This window comes from Sapajus apella, unplaced genomic scaffold (assembly GCF_009761245.1).
Source record: "Sapajus apella isolate SASKATOON/1434 unplaced genomic scaffold, GSC_monkey_1.0 scaffold17, whole genome shotgun sequence".
NCBI classification, from domain to species: Eukaryota; Metazoa; Chordata; class Mammalia; order Primates; family Cebidae; genus Sapajus; species Sapajus apella.
In genome coordinates, this window is record NW_022436957.1 from 24,994,313 (window position 1) to 25,021,142 (window position 26,830).

Here is a 26,830-nt window from a genome sequence, read left to right on the forward strand (position 1 = left end):
GTGTGTGTGTGTGTGTGTGTGTGTGTGTGTGTGTGTGTGTGTGTGTGCGTGTGTTTAAAGAGAGAAAACGTAGAGCAAAACTCAGGATTTTAGAGTGGTTGATGTGCCTCTCTTCATTTTGCCTTTTGACTGTCTTGCTATATGACCACTACTTGGAGGTAGCTGAGCTGTTTGTGTTGCTAGTGTTGCTGCAGCCACTGGCTGCTGCAAGAATCTCAACTGTTCTATCTTCTGTTGCTGCTGCCACTGCTGGTATTGAAAAGCAGAAGACAGCTGGTACCTCTGCTGAGGAAGGCTTTCTCAAATGTTTTCTGGGCAAAACCATTCTGAGATATCAGAGCTGCTTGAAGCTACACAAAATTCTGACTCCAGTGAGATGAATGAGAACAGCTTTCTGGGTCCTTAGGGCCTCTTCTTTACTGCTTAAACCTTGTGCAGAACCCTGTGGCCGTAGCTTGGAGCATGAGTAAGTTGTGTGTTGCTGAAAGTATTGTCGCAGAATCAACTGATTGATAGAGTGGCAGAAGCAGCAGCAGCTGCTGCTGGATGTTCAAAATGAGGGAACCATGTGGAAGCTGGAGAGTTAAGGGCCTGCGACCTGAGGTACTTAAAAAAAATTGCTAAACATACCTGCTTGAACAGGTGCCTGCATTCTACTGGACTGGGCCATGCATTTGGTAGCATACCTCCTGAGGACAGAGGGCCACTCCCTTTGATTCTCGCAGGAAATGGGGCACTGGCAGTACAGCTCAGCATGGGGTTTGAACCACTCCGCAAAGCCCAGGCTGCACAGACGGGGCCCACTACTACATTGATGACCACCAGGACAGTAGAGTTTGCCATGATCTGGGAGGCTGGGATTGTTTATGAGGAGCTGGAGGGGACCAGGTAGTGCGGGAGAAACTGACCCAATGATTCAGTTATCTCCACCTGGCCCCACCCTTGACACTTGGGGATTATTACAACTCAAGGGGATTATTACAATTCCAGATTTGGGTGGGGACACAGCAAAACCATATCTGGAGAAGGTGGACAGTCAGACAGTTCCAGATCCTAATTCAGAGAAGATGTAGAGTATCTCTTGAAGCATGATTTCATTGATCATTGCTTTTTATAGGCTGGTCATTTCAGAAATTCTCCCTTCCTTGGACTCCTTGTCATGTGGTCTTTTTTATTCCCTGTTTCTCCTGAGTGTGGCTAGCTCATGTTGTGTATGTTATTGTTTGTCCTTTTTTATTTAGAGTTTTAACAATTTATGATTCATGATGTCTTTCCAACTTTTCAATTGCTTATTTAAGCATGAAATTTATTTTAAAAACAAAACAATAAAAGTTATGAGTGAATAAGAAGCAGAAAAATTTTTTCATAAATTTCCTTTTATAGTGTCAAATTACAATTTTTTTCTCTTTTATGTTAGTGTAGGTGTTTATCTGTGTATTGTTTCTGCAGTGGTTTTATCTGCTTAGTTAATGCTCAACTACTGGCTTTTTTTTTTTCTTAGAGCAGCAATAGAAAATACATTTTTGAAGTGCCAAGATAGCGAGATGACATGGCTTACTTAATTTCATGGTTCGATACCAGCTTCTTTTGTTGCCATTAGGACATGCAGATTTTTTTTTATTGTTACTGTTGTTATTGGTGGTGGTGGTATTTTAAATAAGTAGTACACTTTTCCACAAGTCTTGCTTCTCCTGATTCTTTGACACTCATGAGTCATTAGGATCCCTCAACTTTAGTCAGTTATTTTTTTTTCCCCCTAGCCATAATTCTTCAAAGGATACTCAAAAGTGCTTCTTCTCAAAAGTGTTTCCCCGTTCCTGAAAGGAGATGTTTACTTCTTGTCCTAAATTATTTTTATGATCCTTTCTTTTGATTGCCCGTAACCAGTGCTCTAATCTACCTAGTTTCAAACATTATCTCAGTATTTCCCAATCTAGGATTGGACCTCAATCACTTCCTACAAATTAATAAAAATGAGAAAAATATCTCAGGAGGAAAATTAGGTCAAAATAATTCATAAAGAAATATAAATACCATTTACATATATGAAGAGATGCTCAACCTCACAATAATAGAATTGCAAGTGAAGACTAAAATAAAAGGCTGTATTTTTGTATTTTCTTTTTCTCTTTTTTCCTTGTATTATTATTTTTATTTGACACATAATAATTGTTCATATTTATGAGGTACTGTATAGTGTGATATTTAAAGACATGTATACAATGTACAATGATCAAATCATGGTAATTAGCATATCCATCACCTCAAACATGTATCATTTCCTGTGTTGGGACCATTCAAAATCTGTTCTTCTAGCTATTTGAAAATAAACAATAAATCATTTTTAATTATAGTCACCCTATAGTGCAGTAGATCATTGGGATTTATTTCTCCTATCTAAATGTACTTTTTGTTTGTTTGTTTGCTTTTGAGATGGAGTCTTACTCTGTCGCACAGGCAGGAGTGCAGTGATGCAATCTTGGCTCACTGCAACCTTTGCCTTCCAGTTTCAAGTGATTCTCCTGCCTCAACCTCCTAAGTAACTGGAATTACAGGCACCCGCAACTACGCCTGGCTAATTTTTGTATTTTTAGTAGAGACGGGGTGTCACCATAATGGCCAGGCTGTTCTCAAACTCCTGACCTCAAACAGGTGATCTGCCTGCCTCAGCCTCCCAAAGTGCAGGGATTACAAGCATGAGCCAGAGTGTCCAGCTCTAAATGTACTTTTTAAAAAACTAAGCTTAGATACAGGGAGTACATGTGCAGATTTATTACATGGGTATATTGTGTAATACTAAGATTTGGGGTATGGATCCCATCACCCAGGTAAGTGAGCATAGTATTCAATAAATAGTTTTTCAAACCACACCCTTTCCTTCCCTTTCCATCCTCAGTGTCTGTTATTCCCCCGTTTATGTCCATGTGTGTTCAATATTTTCTTCCCACTTATAAATGAGAACATTTGGTATTTGATTTTCTGTTTCTCCATTAGTTTGCTTAGGATATTGGCCTCTAGCTGCATCCATGTTGCTACAAATGACATGATTTCATATTTTTTATGGCTACATAGTATTTCATGGTGCATACCTACTTATTTTCTTTATTGAAATCCACCATTGATGGGCACCTAAGTTGATTCCATGTCTTTGCTGTTGTGACTAGCATGATGATGAACATATAAGAGCATGTGTCTTTTTGCTAGAACGTTTTATTTTCCTGTGGGTATATGCCAAATAATGAAATTCCTGGATTGAATGGTAGCTCTGTTTTACATTCTTTGAGAAATCTCCAAGCTGCTTTCCACAGCAGCTGAATTAATTTACATTCCCGCCAAAAATGTATAAGTGTTCCCTTTTCTTCAGAGCCTCATCAACATCTGTTTTTCTTTTTCTTTCTTTCTTTCTTTTTTTATTTTTTGACTTTTTAATAAAGCCATTCTGACTGGTGTGAGGTGGTATTTCATTGTGGCTTTGATTTGCATTTCTCCAATAATTAGTGATGATGAGCATTTGTTCATATGTTTGTTGGTTGCTCACATGTCTTCTTTTGAGAAGTGTCTGTTTATGTCCTTTGACCGTGTTTAATAAGGTTATTTGTTTTTTGCTTTTTGAATTCTATTCCTTATAGAGTCTGAATATTAGACTTTCATCAAATGCATAATTGTGAACATTTTCTCCCATTCTCTAGGTTGTCTGTTTACTCTGTTGATAGTTTATGTTGCTGTGCAGAAGCTCTTTAATTAGGTCCCACTTGTCAATTTTTGGTTTTGTTGCAATTGCTTATCAAAACTTTGCCAAAAAGTATTTGCCAATGCCCATGTTGAGAAGGCTGTTTCCTAGGTTTTCTTCTAGAATTTCCATAGTTTTATGTCTTACATTTAAATCTTTACTCCATCTTGGGTTAATTTTTGTGTATGGTAAAAGGTAGGCGTCCAGTTTGATTATTCTGGATGTGGCTAGCCAGTTATCCCAGCACCATTTATTGAATAGGAAGTCCTTTCCCCATTGCTTTTATTAGCCCCATCAAAGATCAGATTGTTGTAGGTGTACAGCATTATTTCTGAATTTTCTGTTCTATTCCATCTGTCTATGTGTCTCTTTTTGTGCCAATATATGCTGTTTGGTTACTGTAGCCTTGTGGTATAGTTCAAAGTCAGGTAGTATGATGACTCTGGCTTTATTCTTTTTGCTTAGGATCGCTTTTGCTATCCAGGCTCTGTTTTGGTTCCATATGGATTTTAGAATAGTTTTTCTAATTTTGTGAAAAATGACATTTGTAGTTTGATAAAAATAGCATTAAATATGTAAATTGTCATCAAAACTATTGGAACCATGTAATTGTTGAAAAGTAGGGTTTTGATAACCTTAGTAATAACATTTCCTGAGAAATAGTGGAGAAAAATTACAACATAGTAGAAAACTAAATGAGTCTGTGTTGAAAAAGTAGAGAGAGTAGCTTAGACTATGCTGAAACATTTTTATTAGTGTTGAGAAAGAAGTAAGTTACAGGTTGAAAGAGAGGACACACACGTGCATACAAAAAAATTGCTTTATGTAAAATCTCCCAATACTGCAATAACAGACCAGGTAAATGTAACATAAATAATGATGTTATCAATAATGTAATTTTGGAATTTTAGAAAATGACATAAGCTTTCATGGAGACTTTTATATGGTAAATGAAAAAGTAACATACCCAAAAGCCACTATTCAAATTAATGACTTGGCTGGGTGAGGTAGCACATACATATAATCCCAGCACTTTGGGAGGCTGAGGTAGGAGGATCACTGGATCCGTGGAGTTAGAGGCCAGCCTGGGCAACATGGAGAGACGTCATCTCTACAAAAAATAAAATTAAAAAATAAAACTTAGCTGGATATGCTGGCATGCACCTGTAGTCCCAGCTACTCAGGACACTGAGGCAGGAGGGTCTCTTGAGCCTAGGAGTTGAAGAACAGCCTGGGAAACATGGAGAGACACCATCTCCACAGAAAATAAAAAAAACTTATCCGGATGTGGTGGCACATGCCTGCAGTCTCAGCTACTCAGGAGGCTGAGACAGGAGAATCACTTGAACCCAGAAGGTTGAGGCTGCAGTGAGCCATGATTGTGCCACTGCACACCAGCCTGGGTAACAGAGTGAGACTCTGTTACAAATACACACACACACACACACACACACGCACACACACACATATATGTATATATATATCTGTGTGTGTATATATATATATATGTGTGTATATATATATATATATATATATACTCACCTTATATGTGCTTTGTACATTATAGACATAATAAATAGTAAATAATGACATCAGTAACTAAAAAGTCGAATTGTACAGCAATACTTCATATAATTTTGATTCCTAATAAATCCATATTAGTAAAAGAAAGGCAGAAGCATTGTAATAGCTTTTGCAAATTAGCCATCAAGGTAGTCAATTATAGTTGTATTTAATAGACTAGTGAACAGAAGGGTTTTGAGAGTGGAAATGATTACAATGCTGTTGCATAAATCGAAGATTTAGGAAAGCACTCAAGAAAATTATGTCCAGTTAATCATTAACATATTCTTCATGTGCATATGAAGAATAATTTGGAAAAAATTTACATTCAGATAAGACTGAATGTAATTGGGTTAAACTTCAATAATACATACACATTCTGTCTCTATTTTCTTGCTATTATCGTAATTTACTTTTAAGGAAGAGGCAGATATTGTAAGTGGAAATCAATGATACAGTACAGCCATTTTCAATTTTTTGTTACAGTTGTTTCCTGTGAGAAGAACAAGAGAAATAATCTTAGAATATTGACAGAAAAGGAGTTTTGACAGCTGACTGTTGCAAAGTCTCCAGTGTGATTATTCCACCTCCCCTCTGGCTAGGTATAAGTGTTTTTCATATGACCCGTACTTCTGAAAATAATGAATTTCAAAATGTCTGTTCCATGTACACAGCTGTTGACATCCACAAATATTTAACTATCTAGTTCTAGAATCCCCTTGGTGTTTCATCTATCTAAAACTAAGAAAAGAGAGTAGAGCTAATAACAAATAAACCCTCATTGCTGTTTTATTTATTTATTTATCTCTGTACTGCTGCATCTAGGGATGCCTTCAACTTTATGCCTCTGCGTCAACTGCAGCTCTTTCTGGCAATACTATGAGACAAGATTAACTGCATTTCAAATGTCTGAGACTTCACTCACAGAAAAGGTGTTATATTCATACTGAATCTTTCTATAAAAACGAAGAAGTTGGATCTGGAGAACAGAAAAAGGAAGAGAGCTGCATTCACAGTAGGATAAGGAGATTAAATAGGAAGAGTTATGTGATTTATCTCTTTTGTTAGGTGCTGCTGGAAAGCAGATTAAGCTTTTTAAAAAGTGGTGACCTTGATATAAATTTCCTATTTAGCCAGTGCTGATATATTTTGAATAATGAAGGGCAGGTACACCAACATTGAGCCTGAGAAGATGCAAGAAATGTAGTGAAGTTGACCATAATCTGAATGGCTAATCCATTACTGCAAATAATAGTAACAGAAATAATACCTACTGTGCAGCAGTTTGTCCACTGCAAAATACATTCACACCAGGATGCTATTTACCTCTCACAATAACTCTATGAGATTAAGTATCCTTAGAATTTCATGATCTGGTGCTGAAGTTCAAGAAAGATGTTACTTGTTCATAGACACACAACTTGCTAATAAATTCCTGTCCCTGTGAAAATAACCTTCTTTTTTTTTTTTTTTTTTTTTTTTTTTTGAGTTGGAATCTTGCTCTGTCACCCAGTCTGGAATGCAGTGGTGCTATCTCAGCTCACTGCAACCTCCACCTCCCGGGTTCAAGCAATTTTCCTGCCTCAGCCTCCTGAGTAGCTGGGACTTCAAGCATGCACCACCACGCCCGGCTAAGTTTTTGTATTTTTAGTAGAGACGGGGTTTCACCATGTTGGCCAGGCTGGTCTCAAACTCCTGACCTTGTGATCCACCCGCCTTGGCCTCCCAAAGTGCTGGGATTACAGACATGAGCCACCGTGTCCGGCAATATCCTCTTCTTCTTATATTCATTGTCACATATGGATAAAGATTGGACTGACTTGTGTTTTATTTCTCACACTTTAAATCATCTCTTTAACATAACTCTATGGTATTACATTCTGACAACTGAAATGTAAAGTGTTTTATTTCTGCATTGTCTTTCTTGACATGAATCCTTAAAATAATGTCATATTCTGAGCATGTTTAGGTTTATAAAAAATACAAATCATTAGGCCATTTTCTTTTTTCAAAAATGACCGGTTATTGCCGAGTAAAGTTATTAGGTTGTTGGTATTCAAACCATTCGTTATTTTAATGAATAGTATGTAATATAGATTAATGGCTTTCCATTCCAGCAAAAAATATCTAAGAATTACATGGACTTGAACTGATATTAAAATTATATATAAAGGAATAGAAAGGAAGCCAACTGTGAAATGTTTCTAAATCATATAGAATAAGAAAGCTCCCTCCCCCCAAAACCTAACTCTGCTTTTAAATTCAAGTAATTCACAGTTTAATTCTGCTTTCTTTCTTTTTTTCCTGTTTTTGGTTTTAGATCCATAAACTAGAGGCTTTAATCATAGAAAGGAAGCTGGAAAAGTACCTTAACTTATTACATTTACCATGTTTGAACAGTGTTATTTGTAATATTTGCAAATATACAACTACATAATTTGTTTACCTTTTTCTTTTATCTCAAGGGGGATGTTTAGGAATTCATATATAATGTGGATTAAACAGACCTTTGTTCCCTAAGCTACTATATTGACCAGGACCTAGTCAGTTAAGGCAAATTCGTTCTAGATAGTTCAGTAGAAGAAATTTAACATGAGAAACAGGATATCAATATGCTAGAAGAGCTGAAATGACCCAGAGGTTAGCGACATTAGGAAACCACTATCATCCCTATATATAAAGGGACAACAAGAATAAGGAAGTGGTGTTACCAGAACCCAGAAACTGAAAAGATAGATCCCTTCTTGTAAAAATTAATCACCAGGCTGCGCGCGGTGGCTCACGCCTGTAATCCCGGCACTTTGGGAGGCTAAGGCAGCTGGATCACAAGGTCAAGAGCTCAAGATCATCCTGGCCAATGTGGTAAAACCCTGTATCTACTAAAAATACAAAAATTAGCTGGGCGTGGTGGTGTGCACCTGTAGTCCCAGCTACTTGAGAGGCTGAGGCAGGAGAATTGCTTGAACCCGGGAGGCAGAGGTTACCATGAGCTGAGATCTTGCCATTGCACTCCAGCCTGGTGACAGAGTGAGACTCGATCTCAAAAAAAAAAAAAGAAATCATCACCAAAGCAATTTGTGAGGAGCAGCTAGGAAACTGAGAAACTATGTATAGATGGGATAAAGTGGTAAACAAGGCAGATAAAACTCTCTCTTGCATGACACACTGTAATGGAGGAGAAAATATAGACCAATATAAAGAAGACAAAGAAAAGATTAGTGATAACTGAGCAGATAACTATAAAACTGAATATGTGAAAAAAATTGAGATTTATTGTTCTTATGGATTATTTTTGCATTAATTTAATTTTTAAATGTTGCATTGAAATATTATCTATCTTAATTATTGAGTTTATGGCGCCCCCTCATTCACCTCATGCTAGTTCCATTGGGGTAAGCCCATGATGTTTCAAAGGACTTTCAGCTATTTTGCTTGAGCAATTGGGTAGATGGTGTAGGGTATGTCAGAAATAAATGAAGTAACTTTTTAAGACTTCAAAAAGGCATAATAAATAGACATTTGAATATATAAATCTAGAGTTCAGAGTTCAGATCTGGAAATATAAATAAAGGAGACACAACATAGAAATTGAATTTAAACTGAGAGAATTAAATGAGATTACACAGAGGGCAATGAAATGAGATAATGCATATAAATCTTTTTTAAATGATGGCTTAAATTAAATAAAATTCATTTATCATGTAATTCACCTATTTAAAGTGTACCATTCTATTTTTTAAATTGTGGTATAATATAACACAATCTACCATTTGAATCATTTTTAAGTATAAAATTAGTGTCAGTAATTACATTCAGAGTGTTGTGCAACCATCACCACTGTGTATTTCAGAAATTTTCCATCATCCAAAATAGAAATTCTTTACCCATGAAACACTAACTTCCCATTCCTTCCTCCCACCAGCTCCTGGTAACCTCTACTCTACTTTCTGTGTCTATGAATTTACTTACCCTAAAATTAAGTTAATCATACAATATTTATCCTTTTGTAACTGACTGATTTCACTTAACCTAATGTTCTCAGGTTTCCTCTATGTTGTATCATGTATCAGAATGTCATTTCTTTTTAAGTCTGAATAGCATTCCTATTATATGTATATAGGCCACACTTTTTAATCTTTTCATTAGTTGATGGACGTTTGAATTGTTTCCACTTTTTGGCTATTGCAAGTAATGCTGCTATGAATATTGGTGTACAAATATCTGTTTGAGTCCCTTTTATCAATTATTTTGTGTGGATACCTAGGAGATGTATTGTTGGATATTCTATATTTAACATTTTGAGGAATTGCCAAACTGTTTTCTACAGTGGCTGCACCAACTTACATTCTTCCAGTGACATGCCGGAATTCTAATTTATCCACTCCTTGCCAATACTTGTTGTCCACCTCCAAACACACTTTTTATCTTTTGATAATAGCCATCCCAGTGTGTGTGAGGTGGTACTGAAAGGTAAAGCTTTCTATACAATGTTTTCTTCTTCCCCAGTTTGCCTCTCAGTAGGATATAAACTCCATAAAATCAAGTACTCTGTTTTATTCGCTGCTTTATTCCCAACCAGAGTAGGCATATAGCCATTGCTCAGTAAATGTGTTGACTGTGTGAATGATTTTTTTTGAAACAGGATCTCACTCTGTCACCCATGCTGGAGTGCAATGGTGTGATCTTGCCTCACTGCAACCTCTGCTTCTCAGGCTCAGGTGATCCTCCTACCTCAGCCTCCCGAGTTTCTGGGAATACAGGCACACACCACCATGCCCAGCTAATTTTTCTATTTTTTGTAGAAGTGGAGTTTCACCATGTTGCCCAGGCTGGTCTTAAACTCCTGGGCTTAAGCGATCGACCCACTTCAGCCACCCAACATGCTGTGATTATAGGCGTGAGCCACTCTGCCCAGCTGTGAATGAATTTTAAATGCTCAATGAGTGATAGTTATATTCACTTCTTTAATAAATGATATCATATATTTAGTTCTATATTACATTGCACAGTCATTGCTGGGCTTAGTGTTTGTGTTTTATTTTGTTCTTATGAAACAACATCCTTTTTGAATTGGAAGTTTAAGGGATGATATGCTGCATATACGAAGAGTGAAATTGTCTCAAACCATGACAGGGGAAGAGGAGGTGAAAAGGGGATGAAAGAGTTGAAAAATATGAAATTAGGAAGTGGTGAAGAAAGTCAAGTAAAATCTCATGTGCTGCCTTCAAATTAGAGCATCAAGCAGGTGCTATGGACATATAATTCGAGGGAAGTGCCTGTGATTTTCTTTTTCAGGGAGCACTTCTGGCTTGCATGTTTGTTCTCTCTAAACCTTTTATAGATGGAGAATATCTTGTTTTTCCAGATGCAGATAATCTGTTCTGTTCTGTCTGTGTCTTCAGAATAGGGACCAAGTCCTAAATGTGCTGAGTTCAAATATGTCACTTTTTACATGAAACTCTGATCATGAGCTTTGGTAAATATTATGACCACCTTAGAAAAAGCTGCCTTTGTAAAGCTGAGAGAACAAAAAGTGATGTGCAACTTACCCAAATGTGACTCATACGTTTATCTTTCCTATCCCTTGCCTTTCACATCAAGAATGTCAACTATGGTTAGAAGGCCTATTGCGTGTAGGATGAAATAAGGAGATCATCAGGTGATTTTGTGTAGCTATTCAGTGCAGAGTATCTTTACAACTCTGTTTTAATTCTTTGCTGGGCATGGAAGACACATCTGTTTGCCTTAAATGCTATCAAGGAATATGAGTTATTTCAGGCCGGGCGCGGTGGCTCACGCCTGTACTCCCAGCACTTTGGGAGGCTGAGGTGGGTGGATCAGTTGAGGTTAGGAGTTCAAGACCAGCCTGATCAACATGGTGAAACCCCGTGTCTACTAAAAATACATAAATTAACTGGACATGGTGGTGGGCGCCTGTAGTCTCAGTTACTTAGGAGGCTGAGGCTTGAGAATTGCTTGAACCCAGGAGGTAGAGGTTGCAGTGAGCTGAAACCATGCCACTACACTCCAGCCTGGGCAACTGAGCAAGACTCTGTCTGAAAGAAAAAAAAAAGAGAAGAAAAGAAAGAAAAATAAAATTAAATACGTGTTATTTCAAAACCCCAGAAAATGAAAAGGGGCAAAAAACTAGTATGGTTGGGTTTAGGTGGGAGTTGTTTAGAAAGCTTAAGACAAAAAAAAAGTAGTCAGAACTTTGTAGCTAGTAGTTCATTCATTTATTTAATATATTAAATACTGTGAGTACCTCCTAAATGCCTGGTACTGTACTTGGCGCTTAAGGAGATCATTAGGCCTTTGAAGCCCTTAGCCTCAACAGGTCATCAGAGAACAAATTCCTGTAATGAATTGCTATCCATGTGTCAACAGAAATCAGAATGTTCAGAAAAAGGGAAAGACTTTAGGAGATTAAAAATATATATATATATATATATGTATTCCCGGTTCCTCAAACAGTTAAACCATATGACTCAGCAATTCAAATTCTAGATATATACCCAAAAGAATTAAAAGCAGGGACTTAAATATTTGTGCATGCATGTTCATAGCAGCATTATTCACAACAGCTAAAATGTAAAAATAAACCCAAATCTCCAATAATCTTATGATTGGATAAATGGAATGTGATATATTCATACAATGGGCTAACATTCAGCTGAAAGAAAGGAATGAAGTCCTGATGCATACTACAGCATAGATGAACCTTGAAAACATGCTAAGTAAAAGAAGCCAGATACAAAAGGCTGCATTTATGTGATTACATTTATGTGAAATATCCCGAATAAGCATATCCATAGAGATAGAAAGCAGATAGGCGGTTTCCAGTTATTGTAGGGAGACAGGAAAGAAGAGTAATTGCTAATGGATACTAGCTTTCCTAGTCTTAGAACTAGATAGAGGTGAGTGTTCCAAAACGTTATCAATGTATTAAATGCCACTTATTTATAAACTTTAAAATAGTTAATGGTTAATTTTGTGTTATGCGAATTTTAGCTCAGTTAAAAGAATATGCCTGTAAGAATTCAAACAGCATACAGCTTACTTCCTTGTTTTACATATTACAGGAAGCATATATATTAATAGTGGATGTAGCAAGATGAGGATTAATAATAGAATTAAAAATCGTGATTGTTGTGAAGAAAATAAAATGGTTAAAATGGATAAAGATTGAAGAAATCTGCCATAGGGCCTGAAGAAATTATTTGTAATGTGTGTTATCTTGAACCCATGTCCTCGGCCTCAATTTCCCTCAGTGACATGGTTTTTCCTTCTCCCTCTTATCTTTTCCCTTACTCTTGGAACCTACAGAGGTGAAGTTTGAAAGTGTTCTTGCCCAAGAATAACTCAGACAGAGTAATAACTGGACTAGAATTTTATATGCCTAGGGCTTCTCAACTCTAACATTCCAGGAATAAGAGATTAGAAAAATAAAAATAGTAAAATTATATTGATCACTTTCTACCAAAAAAGAGAAGATAATTATTTTAAATTTATGGTTCACAAAAGGCTGTAGGTGGAGTTCGATTCACCAGTTAAATAAAATGTTTAAAAAAGAACTTCAAATGAGAAGGCAGTAAACTGGCATTTTTAGGTTTAAGCATCTACTCAATGGTCTCATTCTAATCTCTTCACCAAAGGCTGATTTCAACCATGGTTAAATCAATAGGTCCTCCAGAGCTCTTCTGAAAAGAAAAACTAATCCCAACAAATCTCTCATTTAGTGTCAGTAGCTACAGGCATAGTGTGTTTAAGTAAGATAAGATACAAGACAGGGCCACATGCACAGCTTCAGGCATTGCCATAAAGACTGACAGAACAATAAAAAAGGAAAAAATGGGAAGGCTTTAAGATTAGAAATAAATTATCAAAGTATATTTAAGGCTTTGCAAACTCTAGGACGCTCCTTCTACAATCTAACCTTGACACGTTTTGATTCCTAACTCTCTATGTTTACAACTAATAATTAGACACGGTGGTCAAATTTCTGGTTGAGGAGCTGCCTTCCAGACAGTTCACTTCTGCTTAGGTCTGTAGTAACTGAACCTTTAGATCTGCTGTCACTCTGTGCTGCCTTTCAGTGCCAAAAGGCTTATGACACTTGAAAAATATTATGTGCCTTCTTTTTACAAAAAGTAAACATCATGACTTGAAAAATGACCAATGAATATTAGAGTAGACCATATAAAACACAGAGGCATAGAACAACTCAATCCTTTAAAAACGTTAATCAAATCCTTAGCTTTCTTAAATACTACTTCATGAAGTAGGAAAAGATTACCAAACATTATGAAAATAGTATTTCCTTTAGGGACTTGAGAATTAACAGAATATACAGGTCACGTGTTTAATGATATTATTAGAGGATACATTTTACAATCATGTCACTGGTAATTCTTCTAAAGTAAGAAAGAGACACCAAACACTCCACATTATCATGTATATGGGTTGCGATTACAGAATAGTTAAAGCTGTGCTATACTACAGTATCACATAACATGGTTTTTAATATCCTTTTTCAGCCAATCAGTTATATGCAACATTTCTCTTTCCACACATATTTTCCTTTTTTTACCTTCTGTGTGCACTACCCAAATTTCTGCACTTTGATCTGTAGTTATGCAATGTAGTATACTTTTAAAAATAAATTTTTAAATCTCTGATAGCAGCCAAGCACAGTCGCTCATGCCTGTAATCCCAGCATACTGGGAGGCTGAGGCGGGTGGATCACCTGAGGTTAGGGAGCTCGAGACCAGCCTGGCCAATGGGGTGAAACTCTGTCTCTGCTAAAAATACAAAAATTAGTCAGGCTTGGTGGCACGTGCCTGTAATCCCAGGTACTCTGGAGGCTGAGGCAGGAGAATTGCTTGATCCTGGGAGGCAGAGGTTGCAGTGAGCTGAGGTCACACCGTTGCACTCCAGCCTGAGCAACAACAGTGAAACCCCATCTCCAAAAACAAACAAACAACAAACAAACAAACAAAAAACTCTGATAGCGACATTGCATATCAATTCCGAATTTCTTCTATTTCAAAGTAGCACAGTGCTGAGAAACCTGTAGAGAAGTTGACAGTGCTATACTGACTTCTGGAATCTGTATGAAAGCAATTATTTTAAATTTAATTGTGTGTCATATATTGATGTCTTCATTGTGTTCAGAAATATTTGGGAATTCCCAATATTTTCACTGAATTAGACTTTTCTTCTTTGTAAAGCAGGACGCAAAGCCCATGATTCAGAAGTCAGTGCTTTTATATATTAGAAAAATATGAAGAAACCATAATATTTTAGGTCGCTTGCTCCCTTATATCCTTTATTAGATTTGGAGGACTTCAAGGACCTACATTTTCAAAAAAATCAAGTTAGATCATGGATTTTTTAAAACTTGGATCATTAAAGTCCTGAAGAAAATTTGAAAATTTAAGTCCTTAATGTCCAGAAGACATTTATTTTAGAGTATAAAATAAAGTAACACCAAGGACTAAGGGTAGGTAACTTTCTTTTGTTTTATACAATGGAATATCTATATCTACATCTATATATATCTATATCACCTATAGGTATATAGGCTCTATGAGTGCCAACCCAGCACCAATTACCTCCCCTAGCATATAGAAGAGATCAGACAATTAGAAGTTAGGAGATGTGAGTTTTAACTCCATTTCTACCACTAATTAGATAATATAATTCAAAATATTCATGGACTTCTTTCAGCATTGGGTTCCTTTACTGTAACTTTAAGACATTGAAAGAAGTAATTGTATGTTAGTTGTTTCTACACTTCATGTGGACCACAGGGTCACCCTTGTCAGAGACAACTAGATCTTTTTTAAAAAGTCTATGCTAATATTATTTCTTCACTAGAAAGGATAGTGGGGTATTGACTCTCAGTTACAAATAGCTCTGCTTTCTTTGCCTGCATGCATGTCCTGTATCTCTAACCATTTTATAAACATTGAAACCAGCAATTATGATTTAGGTTTTGCCTAGATGGAAGCCATCTGTTATACACAATAAAAGCTGAGTAAATATGTGCTAATGGTTTTACCGTAAGTACTATAGGAGCATTCTCTTTACCCCATTTACCCCATTCCGTGTTATTTCCCTGACAGCAGAGAACTATAGCAGTCATGTCGCAAGTTTGATGATGGTGGAATGCACTTTTTGCTTTGAGAGTGTGTAAATTCCCCTCAGGGTATCATGTGTTTATTAATGTGTCACAAGTTGCTTGCTTCCTGTTAACTCTTCTCAGTAAATAGGACTATAGCGTTCGTTGGATACTGCTTTATTTTTAGCTTTTTAAATCGCCTTCTGATGAACAGAAACAGTAAACAAGTATTAAACATTGAAAGTAATTTGAAAATAGTGCCATCCTGGGGAGTGTGGAGTTCTAGACATTACCGGACAGTTGTAAATCAGCACTCATCTCACAGAGCTGAAGAATAAAAGTTGGGAAAATAAGAATACCTAAGTGATGCTCATCTGGAGCCACTTTCTGAAGAGTAGGGGACAGTTGTATTTAAAGAAGAGAAACAGGCCATGGGTGTGGTGGGGAGTCCATATTTACTTCAACTTTAGTCATTCTTCTTCAACCCACTCACAAATTTCAGATGAAAAGTATAAGGACTTATCTGGATTTTTTTTTTTTTTTTTTTTTTTTTGAGACAGAGTTTCGCTCTTGTTGCCCAGGCTGGAGTGCAATGGCGCGATCTCGGCTCACCGCAACCTCCGCCTCCTGGGTTCAGGCAATTCTCCTGCCTCAGCCTCCTGAGTAGCTGGGATTATAGGCATGCGCCACCATGCCCAGCTGATTTTTTGTATTTTTAGTAGAGACGGGGTTTCACCATGTTGACCAGGATGGTCTCGATCTCTTGACCTCGTGATGCACCCGCCTCAGCCTCCCAAAGTGCTGGGATTACAGGCGTGAGCCACCGCGCCCGGCTTATCTGGATTTTTAAGCTTCACACTAATAGACACCAAAGAACTGAAGGCCTCATCATGGTAGTATTTTCTAATTTACCTGTTAAACAAGCACTGTGTGACTGTACTGCAAAATTGGAAATATAAAGGAAGTGGGAATGAAGGATGCAGCGCTGATAATAAGAGCTGATTTACTCAGTGTTCACTGTAAAACAGGCAAGGCCCTAAGCTCTTTATGTGTTTTATCATTTGTTTCCCACAGCAGCCTGTGGAGTCTTTAGTATTATTTTCTCCTTATCCTAATCAGGATATGGAAGCCAAAGGAGTCAAGTAACTTTCCCTAGTTTTCAAAAATAGTGAGTGATTGAACTTGAATCTGAGCCCATGAGGTTGTGTTTTGGAGCCTTGCTCTTCACTTGACCCTAGCTCTCTCTTCCTCTCTGAATGTGAATGTCTGGTATTCTATACAAAGAGATGTAGTACAACAGACTTACAAAAGTAATCAATAGTTTGAGGAGAAAGGACACCTGAGACTCTTGTGTCTAAATTATTTACATGGAAATATCAAAATTATGATGCACAGATTTACTTCTTTAAAAAGCCTTTTTGTTTGTTTGTTTGTTTTAAATTCTGTGTTTCTTAAGACATATTTGAATGTGCCCTAAAAGAGTTAATAGGTTAATTTGTGTAATTATTTTTTTCTGAAAAAAAAAAAAAAAAAAAAATGTTGTTGTAATGAGCCTGGAAAGAGCATGTTCCAGTAAGTACTGGAGTAAAATTAATAAATAATGCATGAGCAGGATTGCTGGCAAACCCAAAGAGGGATATCTTTTTCACTTGGGTGTGAAGCTCAAGCTAAAATTTAACACACTCTTTTCTCTCAAAGCTGTTTCTTTTTCAGTGTTTTTTATGCTGAAAGATTGACTCTACCTTTCATACATGCAACTAAGAAAAATTCTTGATCATCTTGGATGTCTCTCTTTGCTTTGGTTCCTCACTGTTATATTGATTCAAAGTCTTAAATACATTTTGAACATGATCCCTCCTTTCTGTCTCAATGTGTATCGCTTTCACTGGGGCTGCCATTTGTTTCTGAATGAATGCAGTAGCTTTCTAATTTTTCTCACTGCATTTAGTCTTCCTTACAGTCAAACGCATTTTTCTCATTACAATCAGAAAAGCCTTTCCAAGATCCAAATTTCATCATTCCTCAACATAAACTTTTTGAAGTGGATTATGTGACTTTTAGCCTTGCATCTGTGGCTTATGTGACTTTCAGTCTTGCTTCTGTGCACTATCCAGTCTCAAGTCCATCATACTTACCTTATACTCCATCCATTCCACGTTGTTTGCAATTCCTTAAACATGGAATGTTGTTTTATGCCTTCCAGGCTTTGTGCAGACTGTTACCTCAGATAACCCTTCTTAAAATTGCCAAATTCTTATTAAATGTCTAAGATAGTTCAAGTATCATCATTTATGGAGCCTTCTTGTTTCTTTGACACCACTGTGGTAGTTCATATCTCTTTGTAGTAATTATATTGAATTTCACCTGTTTATTTGTCTTTCTCATTCCCTGGATTATGAGGAACTGAGGACAGGGAATATGCCTTATTCTAGCAAAATTTTTGAACACACACTCTCAGGACTTTTATCAAACTTCTGATTGACTTTCTTTAATAACTAATCATTTTCACCCATTTTTTAAGTATCTTAGATCTACTTGCAGGCTAGATATTATAGGAAGCTAGAGATGTCTACATTCAATAAAGAACCATCTAATTTTGTGGAAATATTATTTGTTGCCAGATACGAAGCCTAACAGCCTACCTAGGTATTTTCTGGACATTCTCACTGTGTCATATTATCATTAAACAAAAGCAAGAATCTAAACAAGGGAGCTGCTTAAATGTCAAAGCATTAGTTGAATAAGGAGGAGGACTTAGCAGCTGTTGTGCTTGTGCACAGATACAAAGAGGAACCAATATCACTGAGCACCTATGACAGGCCAAGCAGATTTCTATCCAGTATCCTTTTTAATGTTCAGACAAGTGCTGTCTCTCCACCCCACCTGAGACTCAAAGGAGCTAAATGAATTGCCCGGGGTTGTACAGATGGTAAGCAGCAAGGCTCAAATACAGGAATTTGATGGCCAAGTTTCTTTCTTATTCATGAATAAACAGTTGGTCACTTATTTACCAAATAGGAAGTTCTAAAGCAAACTTTGAATTCAATATTTTATTCTTCTTTTTCTTCCCATTAGCCAGCACCATGCTTGACACATTATCAGTGTCAATTGAATGTCCTGAGACTTAAAAAGGAAGTAGAAGTAGAGCAATTTACCCAAAAACTTCATTTGGTCCCAACCCTTCCAAAAGATCTCTGCACAGGATTTATAGCTTCATTTATTCCAAGTTATAAACATGATTTATGTACCAGCAAGAAAAAAAGAGATGCTTATTTAATGACCTGATTCTGTAGAATCTATCAGGATGGGGTTGTCCTTATGTAACACAGTAGAATGCTTCGCTCTGACAACCTGGACTCCAGGACCCAACTCAAATAGATATGGGTCAATAAAGACAGTAACTTTGCAGTACTTTTATCCAAGAATGTGATCTTGCCCAGACTTGGTCACTACTCTTCTTACCAAGGTAAACAATACTGTAAGAGTGTGCAGCATTATTCCTGTACCTCACGATGATTAATAGGCCAGTTACACTTTTCTACTTCTATTGAGTTTGCCAATTTTAACATAAGCCCAGGCTCGACTTTATTCTTGACCTACATCTTCCTTTTTTTAAAACTTTCTAGGTACAAAAATCTGTTGAACATTTTAAAACTGAACCTGAATCTAAAACAAAACTTTTTTTCTCTGGCAAATAAAAACAAATATACACGGCCAGGCACAATGGCTCACGCCTATAATCCCAGCACTTTGGGAGGCCAAGGTGGGTGGATCACAAGGTTAAGAGATTGAGACTAATCTGGCCCACATGATGAAACCCTGTCTCTACAAAAATTAGCTGGGTGTGGTGGTGCATGCCTGTAGTCCCAGCTACCTGGGAGGCTGAGGCAGTAGAATATCTTGAACTTGGGAGGCAGAGGTTGTAGTGAGCCGAGATCACACCACTGCACTCCAGCCTGGCAACAGAGCGAGACTCTTAGCTTCATAAGACCAAGTATTGTTTAGTTGGATAGCAAGACAGAACCCTGTGGAATAAGCCAAGACACCATACAATTAGTTAAACAATGAAACCTTTGCCTCTCTGTCTTTCAAGTGAATTAAATACACTGCCTTGGCAGCACTTGCTTTTGGTTCACACCAGGTCACCATATGTATTCTGCTTTGTTACAGAAACTCCACTTACTGTATGAAAGTATCCATCTCGCTGACAGTGGGTGAAAATGACACTGGACTCTGCTATAATTCCAAGATGAAGTATTTTGAAAAAGCTGAACTTAGCAAAAGCAAGGAAATTTCATGTCGTGACATAGAGGATTTTTTACTACCAACCAGAGAACCCGAAATCCTTTGGTATAAGGTATGGACTATGGGTGGTTCAATTTCCTATTAACAAATTAATTGTGTTTGTATTCTGGCACAAATTGGATAGAAAACTTAGATAGGCGTGATATAGTTTAGCTTTGCCTTTCTAAAATAATACGGCAAGTTGTACTGGTCATTATACGTTTTTTAACCAGTAGTTTTAGTAAATTCTAGTCAATATTTACATTGGTAGTCCACTGTAATAAGCTGTTGTGTTTATGTTTATGTTTATGTCTTATTTATATGGACGATTCTTTCAAGTCTATTATGGTCTGGGCTGATAATTTCAGGAACTAAATTACCTTGAACCTTCTTTTCAGGGTTCTTCATATTAGCGTTTCAAAATGTTCCCAAAGAAAAGGAAAAAGGATTAATTTTCCAGGATAAAATTGTATACTAGTTTTTCATGGAATGTTCTGTTTAATGGACATAATTTTGTCCATATTCTAATCTTTTTAATGTATAAATATAAACATTTTAAAGTAATAACATCTGAGGAAATTTTATGATACCTGAAATATAATATTAAAGTAACTTTCTTCAAAAACCAGAAGGAACTTTAGACACAAACAGAATAATCCAACCTCTGACTTCCCTCTCACCATCATTGATTATTTACTGATCTTTCAGATTTTAAAATAATTTTAAGCTTGTTTATACCATAAAAGACATTTTTCTTATTGAATGGACTCAAAAAATATAGACACTATGAACATTCTTCCAGAATATTTTATCCATAGTTTAAAGAATCCTTATGTAACATTTGCTTTGTCCAACTCACTGGAAGTAGGACTTTAGGAAACTAGGCCTCTTTGTACCTAGATCCACAAATGCCAGTATACAGAATGTGAGCCCTCATGGTAGACTGCTGATGAATTCAAAAACTGTTAGAAATAAAACAAGAAACAAACCTTTAACAATTTTTAAAAAAGATTTTGCCAAAATCAGCAATGCTCTTTCCTAAACAAGACTTACTTTTGATTCTTGATAATGTGAAATTTTGGATTCAGAACATCAAGGGAACTGTTGGAAGGTTTTTATACTTATCGCTTGCTTGATTTTCAATCCTAGACCATGTTAAACAGAACTCAAATATTAGTCCTGCTGGTTTCTGTCACTGTGGGGATGAATTTTCTTTTTCTCTTTTTTTAATTGTCGGAGTATTTCTCATCCTGAACCAGCCTAACATCTCAAACCCTGTGGTTTGCCTGACTTTCACAGGCAGATTCCGATTGCTTCAACAGGGAGTGGTATTAGGGGAGTTTGACCCAAAGTCTCCAAGTAGACTTTCTTTTCCTTAGTACTCATGTGTGACATCAGCTTCTGTATACGCAGTTTCTTTGTTTTTCACTAATAGGTTTATTTTATTTTTTTAATATATTTTATTGCATTTTAGGTTTTGGGGTACATGTCAAGAATATGCAGGATTGTTGCATAGGTACATACATGGCAATGTAGTTTGCTGCCTTCCTCCCCATCACCTATATCTGGCATTTCTCCCCATGTTACCCCTCTCCAACTCCCTACCCCCACTCTTCCTCCCCTAGCTCCCCCTGACAGACCTCAGTGTGTAATGCTCCCCTTCCTGTGTCCATGTGTTCTCATTGTTCAACACCTGCCTATGAGTGAGAACATTACAATAGCAAAGACTTGGAACTAACTCAAATGCCCATCGATGATAGACTGGACAGGGAAAATATGGCACATAAACACCATGGAATACTATGCAGCCATAAAAAATGATGAGTTCATGTCCTTTGTAGGGACAGGGATGAACCTGGAAACCATCATTCTCAGCAAACTGACACAAGAACAGAAAATCAAAATAATAAGTTTAAGAGTTGTGTGTCTTTTCGCACCTTTTGCAAAGAGCATCTCAAAATTCACTGAAAGATGAGAGCCTACACATACACAATTTAAAAAGTGGCTGATCCTTTAGTCATATTTCCAAAGTTGCCACAATAATTTTGACCTTAAGCTATACAGACTAGTGAAGTGGCGGGTGGGGATGCAGTATATGTGGTATTTAAAAGTCGTGACATTTCAGATTATTTTTCCATAGTCAAAGTTCGGCCCCTATAGTCTAAAAAACAGAGATTTAAGAGCTACTTCTATAGTAGAATACTATGAAATTATTAGTTTGGCTAAATATAGATTTCACACATTCAGTGGAAAATTTATTCAGTTACCACAAGTCATACAACTAATATACACAATGTATGTTTTGGTCTGAAATAACTGGAAAATTGCCCCCCAATTACACTAAGGCATTGAGCCACATAAAATAATGACCTGCAAAAATTTGATTTGGCAATACAATTTTTTAGAAATAATATTACCTCTGAAAAGTGTCAAATGTTTTAAAGCTATTTTATCCTCATTGCATTGATTTCAAATCTGGCTAGAGGAAATAGACTTTTGTTTTGGCGAAAACAGAAATCTTGTGAGCCAACATCATTATAATTCAAAGCTTAATTCAGAGATCATAATTTGGTAAGTCTATCAACAATGAAAACAGATATTTATGGAACTCTACAGACCTTGCATATAAATGTTGACTGTTTCTTTCATGGATTATAGCGTGCACACACTATGATCTAATTTTTACTAAATGCAAGACGAAAATGTTTCAAATATTGAAATAGAAGTAGTTTCTTTTGTATGGCAAATTTTCCACTTTCCAATAATACAGTATTTTATGTGACCAATTTCAATATGGTTGATTTCACAATCATCAAATATGAAGCATTTGTTTCCAAAATGATGTCAGGGATAGTCTTAGCATACATCTCTATTCTTATATGTAATAAATCATTACATATCTGGTATAGATATACTAATCTTAGAAGTTAATTAAGTTACTTTTTCTAAAAAAATCTTTAGGTTTTACTCATTGGTTCAAAAATGTATAATGACCAGTACAACTTGCCGTATTATTCAAGGAGGGCAAATTCTAGAAAGCAAGTTGATTTCCCAGAGATTTGGAGAAGAAATGAAATTCTTTAGCATTAGTTTCAAACTTTTTTGTCCCTTTAAAGTGTAATTTTAGAAGCTTTTGTTTTAGTTATTTAACATTGTTTTATATTTTTCTGTTACTATATATACTACCAAAATTCTATGTTCTTCATATAGGAATGCAGGACAAAAACATGGAGGCCAAGTATTGTATTCAAAAGAGACACCTTACTTATAAGAGAAGTCAGAGAAGATGACATTGGAAATTACACCTGTGAATTAAAATATGGAGGCTTTGTTGTGAGAAGAACTACTGAATTAACTGTTACAGGTAATCACTGTCTTCAGTATTTCACTTGCAAGTTATAAAACTACTATTTTAAGTTAGTTTTTATGCTATACATTAATTTTCTTAATCTATAAAGAAGTGTATAATCAATTGGTAAGTGGCTTCCTATAGGTGAAATTTATTCCTTCTTGCTTTTGAATCATCTTCCACTGAAGTACATTCAAAAGGCTAAACAGAATATGTTTAGGGAGTTATAGAAATATTAGCTTTTGAAAGTACTTGAAATAATGAGTTATGATTTCCAAAGATTGTGCTTATATTTTATAATGGTATCATCTTTGGAAACATTTTCTAGAGTGACTAAATAAAATATATGAAATCTACCTCTGTCTTCCTGTCTTGCTCCAAATTAGAAAAAACATTTTTCTCTTTTATTCATTTGCCACTCTATCCATCTGACATATGTGTTCCCTTGAACTTGAAAATAGCATAATTTCAGGTGCAATCATTGAATAATTATGTGAGATGTGATGCATAGAGTCATTTTCATATCTGGTTGCTAAGGTCAAAGGACATGCCGACAAGATTCAGAAGACTGCCTATAATTATGAATCTACAACTCTCTAGTCATGTAGGTTGGTGGAGTTACCACAGCCTTCAGAATATTCGTTTCCTCAAATATAAAATGATGATGATAAAACTTGCTGTTCTTATTTCATAGGCTTTTTGCAAGGATCAAATGAAGTAAAGTAATATGTATGACATAAATTTGCAAAATATAGAATTATATCCAAATGCTCATCATTTTTGTCACATTAAAAATTGCATTCATACATTTTTTCTTTATAGTGCATTTCTTACAAGGTGGTTTCATGAGAAAAGTGGGGATAATAGGAACAACATTCAGAAGTGAAAAATATTATTCTCATATTCTTATTGAGAGATTATTCTTGGTAACTTTTGTGTATGATCATATTTGTAAAATTTACATAGAAAAGCATAAAAAGGACATTAGCTGTTTTATATTAAACAGAGTTTTATTTGTACATTGGTTCACTTAAATTAGTTTTCCTGTATATGAAGTGTTTTGTGGTAGTCACCTACATCTTATAGTAATTCATTTCTTTTAAGGTATCTGGCTATACTTGGGTTTCGATATAATCAACTCTGAAATTTGTTTTTCATCTATTACTTAATTTTTTTTCCTTAATCTCTGCTGAAGTAGTTTTTGCAACCAGTAGTATTGAGACAAATGAATTTAAAAATATAAAGTAAAGCAATCTATTCTGAATAGAAAATAGAATGCATTTCTAGTCTTTGTTCTTCAGAGTGGAGAACTCATCTTTAGTAAGCACCTCATTCACTTTTCTAGAAATACTAGGGTTCTAAACCACTACCTAGCATAAGACAATTGGAGCACAATCTCATGGAAACCAAACACTGGACCCTGAATGGTAAAACAACTTATATAAGACTATTTCAGAGAACCAAAAATAGAACTCTTCATCTCCTAAATGCTTTCCAGGGTAGCTGTACTTTTCTAAACTTCATTTGTCCAAAAATACTTTCTTTTCTCTTATATAAAAAAGAAGAATAATTAAGTCTTGATATCCAAGTTAAAGTTGTAATGAAAGTTTTTATTCCACTGGTTATCATAAATACTTCTGCCATATGTAGCCTTATCTGAGACAGTGATTTGGGCAAATAAATTAAACAGTTTGACTGGATGTGAAATTTTGGGTGAATGGAGAACTACATGCCCTAGAATTAAGAACAGTATATACTAAAATGTATTTTAGGTATAAAAACAAGTCTATTGGGAAGATATATTTATGTATAACATTGTTTTAAATGGTATGACACTATAGCATATTTATTTTGTGGCCAAATTAAAGAGCATTTCTTAAACCCCAAATTATATCCCTCAGTTAAAGCAACAAAGATGGGCAGTATCTGAATTGATAATGAATCATTGTTTTTTATCTTGGTTTTCTGCACATTATTATTATATTGTACTTAATGAAAATATGAAAAACATTGATATGATTTGGTTTTAGTGGGATTGAAATCTGTTATAATGTCACTTTAAAAAATATAAAAGAAATCCCATATGTAAAAAGGAAATTTCTGGCTGAAGGAAGTAGCTAAATGCGCAGGCAATATCGTGAGCTTTTATGGGAAATCCTTACCATTTTGAAAGTGTATATTCTTAGCTAAGTGAAGTACTGTTTCAACAAAACATACCACAGTGAAAGGAATTATAAACCTGTCCAGCAGTTTTGGTATTTTAAACATCTTCTTTTTTTTTTTTTTTTTTTTTTGAGACAGTTTCACTCTTGTTGCCCAGGCTGGAGTGCAGTGGCACAATCTTGGCTCACTGCAACCTCTGCCTTCCCGGATTAAGAGATTCTCCTGCCTCAGCCTCCCTAGTAGCTAGGATTACAGGCCAGTGCCACCACACCTAGCTAATTTTTCTATTTTTAGTAGAGATGGGGTTTTACCATGTTGGCCAGACTGGTCTGGAACTCCTGAAACATTTTCCATTTTTTTTTAATTAAAGATGTTATAGCATCATCTCTAGCCTCTATAATTTATAAGCCTCACCCACATTGAAGCTCTTACTGTTCTCCAAATGTCCTCCCTCTGAACTCTTATTCATTGTTTTCTCCATCTGGAAGGTTTTTTCTTCTTCTTTGTCACATGCCTGATTCTCACCCTTTCTTCTAGGCACAGCTGAAATGTTAACTCCTTTTTGAGGCACATAGTCCATGTGTCCACAGGACTTTTAGCATCTCTATTGCAGCACTTGCCTCATTGCATCATAACTGTTTATTGACATTCCTGTATTTTTATAGGAATGTGAGCAACTTAGAGTCAAGGGCAATGTCTTTTATTTTTAAATAAGCATTTGATTTTAGAACAATTTTAGATTTACAGAAAAAAATATAAATAGTAGAAATTCCATATACCCCACATTCAGTTCCCCCTGTTATTCACATCTAATATTAATATGGTATATTTATTATAGTTAATGAAGTGATTTTGGCACATTTTTATTAAGTAAAATCTGTAGTTTATTTAGATTTCTATGCTTTTTGCCTGATGTCCTTTTTTCTGTTCCAGGATCCCATCCAGAGTAGCACATAACATTTAGTTGTCATTTCTCCTTAGGATCCTCTTGGTTGTGATTGTTTTGCATTTTTAAAATTTTTGATGATCTTTGCAATTTTAAGGAATATTTTGTCGAATGTCCTATGTTTGGAATTTGTCTGATATTTTTTCATGATTAGATTAAGGTTATATATCCTTAGAAGAAAAACCACAGAGGTAAAATCACAGCATGTCATATCAGCCTGACTTATCACTGTTGATATTGATCTTGCTCACCTGAGGTAGTGTTAGGTAGAGTTTTCCACTGTGAAGTTACTCCCATCCCCATTTTTATACTATACTTTTTGGAAGGAAGTTACTATATACAGTCCATGCTAAAGGAGTGAGAGGTTATGCTCCGCCTCTTTGAGAGCAGAATATCCACATAATTTGTTTGGTATTCCGCTACATGGGATATATGTCTATTCTCCCACATTTATTTACTTACTTAACTATTGCTCAATACCAGTTTGGACTTACAGTTTTTTACTACTTTGCTTTAGAATAAATTACCTTATTTTGTTGCTCAAATTATTACAGTTTTGGACATTAAGAGCTCTTTTAGTTGGCTCCTTCATCCCGATGACGTACTCATATTGTGTGCGTGTTTGTGTGTGTGTGTGTGTGTGTGTGTGTGTGTGTGTGTGTGTGTGTGTGT

General features: G+C 35.9%; 1 protein-coding gene across 1 annotated transcript in view; it reads left to right on the forward strand.

Annotated features, from left to right (window-relative positions):
- IL1RAPL1 (interleukin 1 receptor accessory protein like 1) overlaps window positions 1-26,830 on the forward strand; it is a 1,311,893-nt gene that overhangs the window by 773,052 nt on the left and 512,011 nt on the right. Inside the window, exons 4-5 of the mRNA XM_032285796.1 lie at window positions 19,587-19,773; window positions 22,911-23,064. Of these exons, the coding sequence (XP_032141687.1) occupies window positions 19,587-19,773; window positions 22,911-23,064 (341 nt within the window). The remainder of the gene's footprint in view (window positions 1-19,586; window positions 19,774-22,910; window positions 23,065-26,830) is intronic.